The 13,747-nt window shown below is 36.2% G+C and overlaps 1 protein-coding gene across 2 annotated transcripts in view; it reads right to left on the bottom strand.

The window, feature by feature from the left end:
• STAM (signal transducing adaptor molecule) overlaps positions 1–13,747 on the bottom strand; it is a 63,330-nt gene that overhangs the window by 24,700 nt on the left and 24,883 nt on the right. For both annotated transcript variants that reach the window (XM_010811112.4, NM_001076842.1), the window contains 4 exons: positions 7,785–7,860; positions 7,608–7,703; positions 5,966–6,112; positions 1,651–1,741 (listed from right to left, as the gene is read on the bottom strand). In XM_010811112.4, coding sequence (XP_010809414.1) covers positions 1,651–1,741; positions 5,966–6,112; positions 7,608–7,703; positions 7,785–7,835 — 385 coding nt within the window. In that variant the 5' untranslated portion in view covers positions 7,836–7,860. The remainder of the gene's footprint in view (positions 1–1,650; positions 1,742–5,965; positions 6,113–7,607; positions 7,704–7,784; positions 7,861–13,747) is intronic.

The raw sequence follows: 13,747 nt of genomic DNA, 5'->3' as shown, positions 1-13,747 counted from the left end.
TTGATTGTATTCATTCATTCACAGCTTAAAAAATAAATAAGCTAACAAAACAGCTGAAGAGCATGATGGCTTTTTTTACTGAACAGGTACAATTTAAAATACTCTGGGTAATAAAGTGATATAAACTCAAATCTGTTTTTTAAATTTATCTACAGATATTTTATATTTTCTTTCATCTTCTCAGTTTATTTCTAATAGCTTAAGTTTACCAAATAATAATCAAAATCACTTTGGAAGTCAGAAGTCCCAAGCTGGAGTCCTTCACTGGGGGCTCATTAAACAGAAGTCTCAAAGATAGCATTTGAGAGCCTGTGTTTTATTGTTCCAAAGGTCATTCTCAGGTAAGCAATCTAAGAACTGGAATTTGGAAACAAATGCAGTGAAGTCTCACCTAACACCCCAAATAAATCTTAAATGTGTCTGCTCTATCTCCTCCCCAGTGCAGGCCATCACCACTCAGGCTTTGTAATGTAATCTTAATGAATTGACTACACCATTTTCAATTCAATACATAATCCCTTCTTCCCTGCCACCTCTGTTCCAAATGAATAAAAGATTAGATGAGAAAATAAAACTTTAAAATTAACATAAGAAAAAATAGGAAATCAGGAGCCTGGGAGAGAGGAAAATACCTTAAGACATTAAAAAAATTGTAAAAGAAAAGCAAAAATTTTGACTACATCAAAATTTAAAACTTGTTTAATACAACATGCCATTATCAAAGTTAAACTATAAGCCAAAACCCAAGAGTAGACATCCACAACAGATATAACAAGCAAAGGTTGATATCCAAAATAAAAACTATATATACACCATTACCTAGGAAAAAAATATAGAAAAAGAGACAATTAAAGCAGCTAATAAACACACAAAAAAGGACTGAACCTCACTAGTAATCAAGAAAATAAAAATTAGGTATCATTTCAAACCCATCAGATTCACAAAAATTACTCTGATACCAAATGTCATCATGAGACTACAAATAATAAGTGAATAATAAGAGCTTTCATACACTGCAAATGGGAAAGCCACAACTAGTAGTAAAGTTGAAGATGTACCTACTCCATAAGGCAACAATACCACAAAACGATCTTTCACATGCACACACACACACTGAAGAACATGAAAAAGGGTATTCAATGCTGCAAACACGTTATAGTAAAAGAAATCAGAAAATCCAGATGTCCATCAGTAGGAAGGAAGATAGACTAAAGCAGGTGCTTATTAGAACCTAAAGCAGGTGCCAATACTGGAATATTATACAGCAGTTAAAACAAATGAACTTGACATAAATACCTTATTATGAATAGATCTCAAACATTGCATGAAAAAAACAAGTTGCAGATGGTACCTAGAGTGCAGTATTTATGAAAAAAGAATTTGCTGGAAACAAACAAGTATTTGGTATTATTTATGGATACACAGATATAGTAAAAATATTATAGAAACAAGACTGAACAGACATACACGACAGTAGCTGCCTTGGAAGAGGAGAGGAAAAAAGTGATACTGAAGAGAGGAACAGAGGAGAACAAAGCAGATTTCAGCTTTGGCTGTGAACTATTTCCTTTATTTTTAAACATCTTAGGGGAAAAAATATCAAGTAAGAGACCTATCATCTTCCCAGGGTCAGGGACTTAAAAAATGTACCTTTCGCTAAATCTTCCTCTTCTTTTTTGTTAGCCGCAGTACCAGGATCCTTGGCTACCAGAGCTGGGCTTGCTTTCGCTTGTTCTGCAGCCTAACACAGAAAAAAAAAATGATATTTGAAAGCTGTTCTCAAATTTTCCTACTCCCATTAATCTAAGAACTCACAAGACCCCTCCTTGAATTAATCCACCAGACTTCTGAACAAGAAAGAAATCCAAGGGGGAGAAGTCTCCACTTTGAAAGGAGACAGAGCTGAGGCAGGACTGGAGAAAACAGACTGAGCATTCATTTCTTAGGGATGTCAGAACAACCACACTTTGCCAGATGTGACTGAAAAGGGGACACTAAAGGCAGCCAGTATGTAAACCAGCAAACACAGGCTAGAGGAGATCTCAACATTTCTGGAAATTTTTATAACTAGAAAACGGGGTGCGAGGGGAAAGGAGATGACTACTTTTAAAACAAGTAGTTTTTAAAACATCTAGACAAGAGTTATATTTTGTTGTTTCCTTCCAGCTCAGAAGTCAGGAATCCAAATTTCTATATAATAATATAAATGTTCATAAGATTATACTATCTTCTAAACTAAAATACTAGTAGTCAATGTTGACAATATATTACTGTCCATCTTAAACATATTTTGTAAATAAAGTACTGGACAAGTAAACAAACATACACATTGATTCATGCTTATAGAATCACAAAGCTTCCAAAGCCTGAATGACTGCTTACTTTTTGGTGGCCATCAAGGAGAATTAGACTCCAGCCTCCTTTTTCAACCATTCCATCATTTACCAGAACTGCTGGCACGCACGTACACACACATACACTTTGACGCCTCTGACACACACTTGATTCTACTCATAACGTCTTCCCCTCTAGCTCCTTTTACTCCATCCACATTTTTTCCTACTAAGTTTCAACCCAAAAGTCAGGGAACAGCTAAAATATCACTTTATCAGTGAAACATTCCTAAACCCTCTAAGTAAGCATCTCCTCCTTTGCGTTCCTCTGATTTTCAACAAGGTCCTAGGACATGGGTAGATAAGAAGGCAGGCTGTGGAGTCAGGCCAACGCAGTGTATGTCCCAGATGTACCACCTTCTAATGCACGAACCTGGAGCCCATAAGCCTCCTTGTGTCTCAAGTTCCTCCTCTACAGAATGAGGCTGCTTACATGTCTATCTCCATAATCAGGATGTGTGTTCCTTGAGGGCTGTTGTGGCAGTTTAGTTGCCAAGTTGTGTTCAACTCTTTGTGACCCCATGGGCTGTAGCCCACCAGGCTCCTCTGTCCATTGGATTTTCCAGGCAAGAATACTGGAGTGGCTTGCCATTTCCTTCTCCAGGGGATCTTCTCCACCCAGGTATCAAACCTGGGTCTCCTGCATTGTAAGCAGATCCTTTACCAACTGAGCTACCAGGGAAACTCCTTGAGGGCATATGGCCCTAAATATTATAAGCAATGATTGTTGACTAAATGAAAGGCAAAATATTCAACATTATAGTAAATACAGTCTTCACATAATAAATTTTATAATGTCAAACAAATGCACGAGGCATTTATTTTTAGAAAAGCTGATAAGAAAAGAGCTTTTGGACTCACTGAATAGAACATTAAGTATTTTCAATCTGACCCACCTCTAGCTGTAACCTTCCCTGGATAAAAATGTTTTATTATCACACACCTCTTAACACTGAAGGTATGCTTCATCAGAGAACCTTTTTCATAATATATGCTTTTTGTTTCACAATTTAGTGAATTTCACAAACTAAACATATAGATCTTTTATGGTCTGTGAAGGGATCTCTACTGGTCAAGAAGGAAGCGCAGAACTGAGCTATATTAAGCTCTACATTCCTGAACTGCTCTCTTTTCAAAGTTCCTTTCTATCATCAGGTTCCAAGTATAGCAATGCTACTTGTCTTATTAACCAGTCAAACGCAGCAGCAGAGCCAGCATCACTGCTCCCTTGAGGTCAAAAGTCAGTGCTATGAGAGAACCACAGCAGCAAGAGTCAGGTGACTCAGGATGACTTTTCTTAATATTTTTACATTATTTTCTTCTGTACCTGGATGACAAACCATACTTAAAAAAAAAAAGTCCTCATGTTTCCAGAGGCTTTTGTTAAATATGCTAACAAATATCTAGTCTGACTAAAATGTTGTAAGCATAAGCGACTAAGTGGCTATAAAATTTGTAGGGACTTCTGCAGTTGATTCCAGATGACAGATTTTTTTTTTTAATTAAACAAGGAGCTCTTTACAAACAGGATTTTCAATGACAAACAAGCTCTTCAGAAGCTACTATTAAAAAAAAATAAAATAAAACACCATTCTACCTCATCATAGTTTATACGCATTTTACGTATTTCCTGTGGGTGAAACACAGCAGCTATAACAGAATGAGCTTTCACATACTTCATAACATCTACATGAAAAAAAGTCACTCTTTCCTACTGCTAATCTACATCTTGAATCTTCTGAACAAGACAGGAATCCCATGTCTACACCCATCAGTACGTAAGCACTCTTCCCAGTGTTCACTCCACTTTTTATCCTTCAAATCCTAGTCCGGACAGACACATATCTACTAACCTCAATAGCAAACGGAAGGCAGGATCGTGTAGTGGAAAGAACACTGGACTGAGAGTTGGAAGGCCTGTTCCAGCTCTGTCAACCACTAGCTGTGGCCCTGGGCAAGTCACTTAACCATTCTGGGGCTCAGTACCCTCATCTGTAAAATGAGGGGATTAGATTAGAGGATCACTAAAGTGGCTCCCACAACTACTTGAGACTCGAGGTTAACCCAGCAAAGCTATGGATCAACCAGATTAACTCTCCTTCCTTCTCTTATAGGAATGCAGTTTTCACTTGCACTAAAAGTTGTCCTTAAGAGCAGTGCTGCTCACACTTTAATGTGCACAGAATCATTGGAGATCTTGTTTAAACGGAGCTGATGAATCCACTGCTTGGTGTGGTATGTTTCCACACATGAGTGAGATGACAGTCCTAACAAGCTTCCAGCTGATGATGACGACTGATGGTCCACGAACTACACTGTGAGCATAAGCTCTAGAACAGGTTCTCAGGGTACAGAAACTGACACTCCACTAAGTAGCTACACTCTTCCATTCTCCATAGTGAGTACAGTCTTTGATAATTAAACGCTGCTTCTGTTGTCATGTTATTATACCGTATCTTGGATTATTCTGCATAAAATTATTCCTTAACTACAGAGATTTAGAAATTATACTGAGTTGTAAAAACGAGCTATCAATTATGAATGACTACTTCTCAAGACATAATTTATCACTGTAAAATTAGTCATATGCTAATTTTTTAAGTAAGAAGAAAAATATCCTTTTCTTCTTTCATTTCCAAAATATATTTCTGGATCTTCACATCTCAAGAGGACTTAGATAAATCAGAAGTGCCTTACGAAGAAAGTCTACATGAATCACTTCATAATTCCCTTGAAACGGCCAAAACCCTGAATGCAAGCCCTTCACAACTAAGCGTTTTCCACTCATGTTATTACATCATTCATTACATTCCACCCCAAGCAGTATAGTGGGGAAAGACAATACAGTAAGTTACCAGACATTTTAAGCCTGCTTAGTCAGGTGGACATCCTAAATAATGGTTACGCAGAAAAGAAAAATAATAAAAAACGTCCCCTTTCATTTTTTTTTTCCTATATGACATAAGTTAGAGATTGAGCCCATTACATAAATAATTTTTTTAAGGGAAATTAAGCCTTTCAGTCAATTATATTTATTAGGAAGAAGAAAGAAGACTTCTGTGCTGGTCAGTTCTTATTAATGGGAAAGATGTTTTATGTGTTTCCCCTCCTAATGAGCCCTTTATATCTCCCTCCCATTTAATACAGGTGTTCATAAATTTCATAGTCCAAATAACCTCTAAACACATCCTTAAATTTTAAGGAAACTTTATTTCAGAGCTGTCATTCTTTGTAGATAAAATTACAGCATGAAGAGCATTTAACAAGAATGTCAGTACTAACTAATAAAGCAATTTGCTCTGTATCATTAAAATTATATTAAAAGAAAAACTTAAAAAACAAAACAGTTAATTCATTTAAAAAGAAGAAACATTGGGGAAATGGAAGTTGGAAAACATTAGCAATCCACTATATATTCTTTTGGGCACCTTTATATGCAAGATTACTATTATTAATAAAATTCCTCTGGAGTATTAACAACTACCTGGGTTTGTAAGAAAAAAAGAAAAATTCAAATAAACATGGTTAACTTTAGAAACAAACTGCAGCGTACACACATGTCTATAAAATACCTGAGAGCCAATAGCGGGAAATGTAACACCCTGTTCTTTCAGGTTCTTAATCATTGCTGATATCAGACTGAGCTGTGGATCATTCTTGAATTCATCCGTCCATTCAACCATAAGAGCCTTCAATTTTTCACATACTTTAGGATGACCCTGAAAAATAGAGAAAAAAATTTAACAAAAAAGCACTTTCTGGTTAATGATTTAATACAGTATTTCAGATCTCTCTTTAAATCATAAAGTATCCCTAGCTATAGGTGACACATAAGAAAACACAGATGGTTACTAGAAATAAGCTACTTTTATTTTCATATTATGGAAAAAAAATAGATGATACCATCACATACGCCACATCAAATCAAAACATTAGATATACAGTTACTTATTTTGGAGGCCAGAAAGATATGACTTTTCAGAGTATTTTAAGACTAAGAGTATGTCAGAGTATTTTACTCACTCATATTTTACTGCATATGAAGAAGACAGGAAAATCTATTTTCTTTTTTTCAGACCAATAAAAAAATAAGTTGGAAAAGAGAATAAATAATACAGTTCTTTTATTTCTAATTCCTGATTTTTTATATGCATGACTGTGTTTTCCTCCAATTACTTAATTATCTTGAGGCCCAGTACTGTCCATATTCCTGGAAACCTCATTTCTTCAAAACAGCATCTCCCTCTTAAGTATAAAACCAGTAAGTTCACTATAAAATATATGTAAAATAAAGTGAAGTTCTTTCTCCTGTATGCAACTGCTTGCCTTTCAATGTAGTTGTTTATATTACTAAGTACTGAGTACACATCTTCAATTAAAGAAAATATTATATTAGAATCTCTTCATAAATAGCTGTACATTTTGAATGGACATTCAAGACATCAAAAGAATGGTAAAGAATTAGTAAAAAAAAAAAAAACAAACAAAAAACCTTAAATACAATATAGCTAAATAACTGAATAAAGTAGCACAGGAAAAAATTATCACATACCATAGTGTATTAAAAGAAGTCCAGCATTTTAAATTATCTCACTTCTTTACTGTTTCCTACTAAAATTTGGAAATGCTCTTTTTTCCCAAAAAAACATGAAGCATTTCCCCTTTTAACATTAAAAATAATTTTTCTTAATAATTACTCCACCCACCACCAAGAAAGGCCAGAGATAACTACCTTTAGAATGCATGAATTTTTACTGGGAAAACTTAGATATTACTTAGTAATTAAATTTTAAAAATTCCTTCAACTGCTGGATTTGAATGCCTTACATTTTGTTAAGCAGATGACCTCTGTGACTAAAAAAGCACAGTAAGAACTGTGCCCAAAATAAACTGGTACCTTTTCATCAGATAGAAAAATGCACATATTTTTCATCAGAAAAAAGGACTGATGAAGAAAAAAGGTTAAATGTATCCTAATTTGGCTTCACCAAAACCAATGCTCCAAGTTATATAAATACGTAGTCTCCTCAGCAAACCTAACATGGATATACATGGGATAGACATAGCCTAGAAAGAGCTAAAAAAACAAAAACAAAAAAACACAGACTAGTCCTTTGTGATTTAAAAATGTGAAGAATTGAACAATAAAATACATGTAAAATACATGAAGAAAGAAGACAGTCTTAATTCATTTCTGGAAATAATGTTCTTTACCTTGTTTAATACGTTGCTTACTTCACTAGCAAAATCTCTCGAACATACTTCTAAGTGAAAAATTTTGCCACAGTTTGATACACATGCTCCTAGAAGCTAAAAGGATAAAATCGGAAGTTAAAAGGGCTTGATTTTGGCAGACAATTTTGCTGTAGATCTTAAAACGAAATCACTCACAGTGAGAGCCTGCATAGCCACATGAGGATCTTTATGGTTTACCCTCCTCATAATAGACCGAAGACAATCTTTAGGTCTAAAAAACGAAAAGTGTAACAATTAGTTGTATATTCCGCTTCCCCCTCCCACCTTAACTATAAGAGGCAATAAGTTGTGATATAAAATGGGAGAACCTGGTAGAGAATTTTAATTTTTATTAATGACACAATTGAAAAACTGTACACTAAAAAGTTCCTTCAAATTTTTCAACAAAATTAACAGGCTCTATCCTTAGCAATCATAGACTAGGCATTTGGGGCTAATTCTGGTTGGAAGGTTTTGAAAATAAAATGACAGATCAAGAGTTTTACTTCTAGTCATGATAGAATAAGTGGAACTCCTGTTGTAAATAATCAGAAAACTGGAAAAATATATTTAAAATACACTTGAGACGTCAGGCCACAGGTAGCACGGAATGATGATCTGTAAGAAAGAATACAAAATAGATAAACCAGACATTTGCTTCAACTTTCTACACAGCGGCACTGCAGATACTGCAACAGGCTTTCTGTCTATAGGCAGTTTCTGGATCTCAGTGCAGAGAAGGTGATCCCAGGAAGACAGCGGTGATCTCACTGAGTTGAGGGGACATTAGGATTTTAGCAGGCTAATTTTTGCACTTTTGAAAAGCATGTTGACAAACACAAAATTATCACTTCAAAGCATGGCAGGGGCCAAATATAAAAAGGATTATCTGAATACTAAAATTGAAATCATTAAAAAATAATGATCCAAAAGTGATTTAGCACTATGAGTAAAACTTTTTAGAAAATAATTCCCAATACTTGCTTTGCCACCAAGGTTTAAATGAAATTTCTCATGTATTGTTCATAAATCACATTAAAAAAAAAAAAGAATCTAAACTGCAGGGACTTGTGGAAGGAAGATGGAGAAAGGCACTTTGAAATGGATCTTGTACTTTGTATTTCACTCATTTCTATACTGCTGAAACATTTTGCCACAGCCAATTTTAAAAACCAAAGCAAAGACATGTCTGACACCAAAGTAAAGTTTGCTACGGCAACCATAAAAAGGATAATGCAAAACAGGAAAGTGGACTAGAATGCTTGAATCCTGATAAACACTTCATATATGCTAACAAAGCAATATCTTTTTAGATACATTAAGCTAAAAAAAAATCCATTCAGAGTTGTACATAAAATTGGTGCTATTAAACAACGGAAGTGACCCACAAAACTCTAGTATTAACTACCTCATTCTGTTCCGTGTTTTTTTAAGTCATCTTTTCAGTATTTCCACAAGATTATAAGTAAAATACAGAAGTGAAACTGAAGTATTTGTATACACATACCATTATTAAATCTTACTATGCAACAAAAAATTATGGCTAAAATATTGTTTTCGAAAAGGCATAAGAGTTATAAGCGATTTTATATGTATACTTATAGCTGATTCACGCTTTTGAATACAGCAGAAACACAACGCTGTAAAACAATTATCCTCCCATTAAAAAACATCCTATGAAAAACCATAAAAAAGAAAATAAAGTTATAACTGAATTTAAAGTAGGCATCCTCTGGTTATTATCTTCTTGACAATAAATGAACGTGGACTACAAACACAGCATCTGTACAATTTATCACGTATACACGTGCCCCTCTGAGAGTGAAAGGCGGTGCTAACCAGGCATAATGTATGCACAGAGTGAAACCACCCAAGGCAAACTGGATGCGTGGTCACCTGAGCCAAAAATATATTCATCCAAACATTGTCTTTTTATGCATAGATCTCGGACATGTAGCTCATACGAGAGTGAGAAACAAAGGCAGTACTTGCATCAAATTGTGGCTTCTGATGTCTTTTCCTTAAATCCTAGGCCAGATAAGAAAACAGGCCTTTCACAAATGGACAGGGCTGCCTCGGTATGTGTAAGCTCTGATGAACTAAAGCATCAGTTTCTTTATTCACAACATTATTCCAATCCACCTCAACACACTGCACTGTAGGCTTCAGAGAAAAGACAGCTTTAGGAGGGGGTCCCTGTCTATCCTCTCCCCCTACACCACTCTCGTCATTTAGGTTCTATGCCTTCAACATGGCCGATGCTCAAGAAAAAGTCACTGAGCCAAATGGGACAAACACTACTTTTCATTGTTATACAATTAATTAGTATTTTGAATAACTAAATAATCTTCACTATAAAGCTCTATTTGTTACCAACTTCTGCATCTTCCACTGAGTTTGCTTCCCATGTGGAAAATGTACATGCTCTCACAAAATTTATTTCTGAAACTTGCATGGTAAGGGAAAAATGCACAATAAGAAGTGTGGCGAGAAGCACAGGATGTGAAAAAAGAGACTGATGGTACATACAGATGAAGTATTTTATAAAAATGCCTGCTAAGATAAAATCTGCACGTGCCTTTAGAGGGGACTACCACCAGATTCCACCACCAATCAGTTAAATCCTGATGTCTCTCAAAACCCTTCCCCAAACCCCACTTTCGTATTTAAACCAATCTGTAAGGCTCATTCACGGAGAAGGCGATGGCACCCCACTTCAGTACTCTTGCCTGGAAAATCCCATGGACATAGGAGCCCGGTAGGCTGCAGTCCATGGGGTTGCTCAGAGTCGGACAGAACTGAGTGACTTCACTTTCACTTTTCACCTTCATGCATTGGAGAAGGAAATGGCAACCCACTCCAGTGTTCTTGCCTGGAGAATCCCAGGGACAGGGGAGCCTGGTGGGCTGCCGTCTATGGGGTCGCAAAGAGTCGGAGACGACTGAAGCGACTTAGCAGCAGCAGTAAGGCTCATTCACACTTTTCCTTATCTTGGAGTGGAAAAACAAAAAGATAGGAGGGATCAAGAATACAGACGAGAACAAGGAAAGAACTCTCCCTCACCTTTTCCAGCCCCAAATAATGCTCTTAACTTAGATGTGATAAATGGCCACAGCGTAAATCACACCACTGTAAAATGTAAAGGAAGCATATTGTTTCCTGGGTTTCCAAAGTCAGGGTATAAGGCAAACATGGTGGTTAATCAGTTTTCCTTGCTAGGGAGTTCCTACTGGAACTCATACCCTGCCATCTCTCAAGTATGCTCAATACGGGCAACTTCTCCTCAATTACTGAAGCACAACTGCTATGTTGTGCACCCAGCGAAGAACATGGCTAGTATACGTAGGGCCATGTTTAAAATATGAATACCCTGAATAATTACTCTCAGTGTGGGGAGACATTCACACTCTGTAAGAGAAACGGGAACTGAAATTCTGAGACAGCACACAGAGTTCACTCAGTGGACAGCAGACCAAGTTTTCAGGAAAAATAACATGGAGGGGGCTGCAAAAGGACACAGTTAAGTTCGGGAAGCTAAACACGTATATGATGCAACTCACAGGATCAAAGAAAACTAAAACTAATTTTGCATTCCTGCAATTCTCTTTTCAAAGAACAATGAAATTTCAAATCTCTTTGAATAGCCCTGAGTACATTTCCAAAACTGTCACATTATTTATAAATATCTACTTGTAGGTATGTTGTTGTATAGTTATGACAGTTAAACAGCTCAACATTTGTCCCTGGTTACCAATTAGTGAGACTACCTGAAAAGGTCTTTCCATTAATACACAAAGAGAAAGACAAAAATATTCAATGATTTTGCTGGATAAAAGGAGTCAAGGTTTATGAGATCTTACACTTAGTACAACTTTTTAGAAGTCTCTTATTTCAAATATGTCTCATCTCTACATCTCAGATAAAAAGTACTTATGTACCATAAAGATATCAGGTTCAACTGTAATAAGATTTTATACACTTGGGTAAATAATTACCATTCAAAGAGCAGTGAATTTAAATTCTAATTCTGCATCTATTACTAAACCAAAGACTTCAGATCAATCAACTTTTCAAAATGAGAATACCACCTCTTTATTATTCCCCTCATGGGGCCTGACAGAAGAACAATAGGGCATTTCCCTTAAAGTATTATAAATATAAAAGAAAAACAGTTAAAAAAGAAAGTAACAGTAATAACAATCCATAGTACAACTCACAAATGTGCTTGCATGGTTAACCTCTCATCACCTTTGAGGCAGGACTGAAAAGGTACAGAGCTACTAGCTGTGTGTTTCTAAATAGGGGCAGAAAAATTCTTGTGATGTAAGACTATCTGGCGTATCACATCTCTGGCCCCTGCCTAATCGATGTCAGTAGTAACCTCCTGTCATCGTGAGAACCAAAACCATTCCTAACAGAGCGACACCACTGGGCTGAGAACCACTGCTAGACAAAAGCGGCACTGTGATTCAGGAGAAAGAGACGCAAGGCCCGACAGACCTCATCTGTAGAAGGGGACTTCAACACTTCCAGCTCAGTGTGTTATTACGTTACTCCCAGAATCGTGCCAGGGACTTAGAGACACTCGATGTGAGTTCTAGAAAGCACAAACGTGTCCTATTCTTCTATGAGTTTTACTTTTACAGCTTTAGCTTTCAGAGCTATTTTAGAGTGATTTAAACTTTACATTTTCATTTTATATGCTATAAAAAGTACTTTACTACAAACTATAATTTAAGGATATTGTAGAGTGGGGAGGGAATATATGTATGCATACTTTTACAGGTCTTAGTACCTAGCAGGCATACATTAAAAGAGATGAGAACTCAAATCTTTGCTGATCAAAGTAAAAAAAACTTAATTAACAGATAAGGTAAACCCACCTGGAATACTAGAGGATGACTTTCAAAAGCATAAAGGCATTACATTAACAATAAAAGAAGTTTAATATAAAATACAAAACAAATTTGAACTGAAATGAATAATAACTGTATATTCAATGTCATATTCAAAGTGCATATATGATTTGTAATATACATTACATAAAACACAGTCTACACAGCACAAGGGGGAAAGGGCAAAACACTGAATAGAAATAATCAAATTCTTGATTCTAAGCTTATTAAATAGGTATTTCTTATGAGATGACCAAGAACATGAACACAGTATACAAATTACGTTATTTGGTTAGTGAAAAGAACAAGTTCATGTTCCGGAAGGACTTCAGCAGAAACACTGAGGATTAACGGAAATGCATATAACACTCACTGAATTCTTAAATTTAGAATGATATCTGAGTTTCCCAGATCATATAACACAGAAGTATATATCAGTCAAACAAAACACAAGGTTATATCATGTATGTGAGAAAGAGGAATCACTAAAAACTTAATAAAATCAGTATGTCTTTATACACATTTGTTGTTGTTTTTCAGTCGCTAGGCTTGCAACCCCATAGGCTGCAGCCCTCCAGACTCCTCTGTCCATGGGATTTCCCAGGCAAGAATACTGGAGTGGGTTGCCATTTCCTTCTTCAGCGGATTGTCCTGACCCAGGGATCAAACCTGTGCGTCCTGCACTGGCAGGCAGGTTCTTTTCCATCTGAGCCACCTAAGAAGCCCATTTTATATACATTACCATGTGTAAAATAGATAGTCAGTGGGAAGCTGCTGTACAGCACAAGGAGCTCAGCTCAGTGCTCTGTGAAGACCTAGCGGGCTGGGATGGGGAGAGGAGGGAGGCCTGCGAGGGAGGGATGCACACATACATACACCTGATTCACTTCGTTGTACCGCAGAAACTAACACAACACTGCAGAGCAATTTTAAACTCCAATTGAAAAAAAAACTGCTACGTCTTACTTAGTTCATGATTTTGACTTTTAAATAACCATGCACCATAGGTCTTGAGGACTCAGCACAAAGAAGTGAGAAAAAACATAAAATTGGTAAAAATAACCTGAGTAAAGAAACCTGACTTCCAATTTGCCTCTACAACTTTCAGACAAGTCACATTAAAATCTCAGTGCTGTAGTTTCCTCATGTGTGAAATGATCTCGGGAGTCATGAGGACTCTGTAGATCCTGTTCTACTGAATACATGGTGCTTTAAAAAACCATG

Source organism: Bos taurus, chromosome 13, assembly GCF_002263795.3.
Source record: "Bos taurus isolate L1 Dominette 01449 registration number 42190680 breed Hereford chromosome 13, ARS-UCD2.0, whole genome shotgun sequence".
NCBI lineage: Eukaryota > Metazoa > Chordata > Mammalia > Artiodactyla > Bovidae > Bos > Bos taurus.
This window is presented reverse-complemented; position numbering and strand designations above follow the sequence as displayed.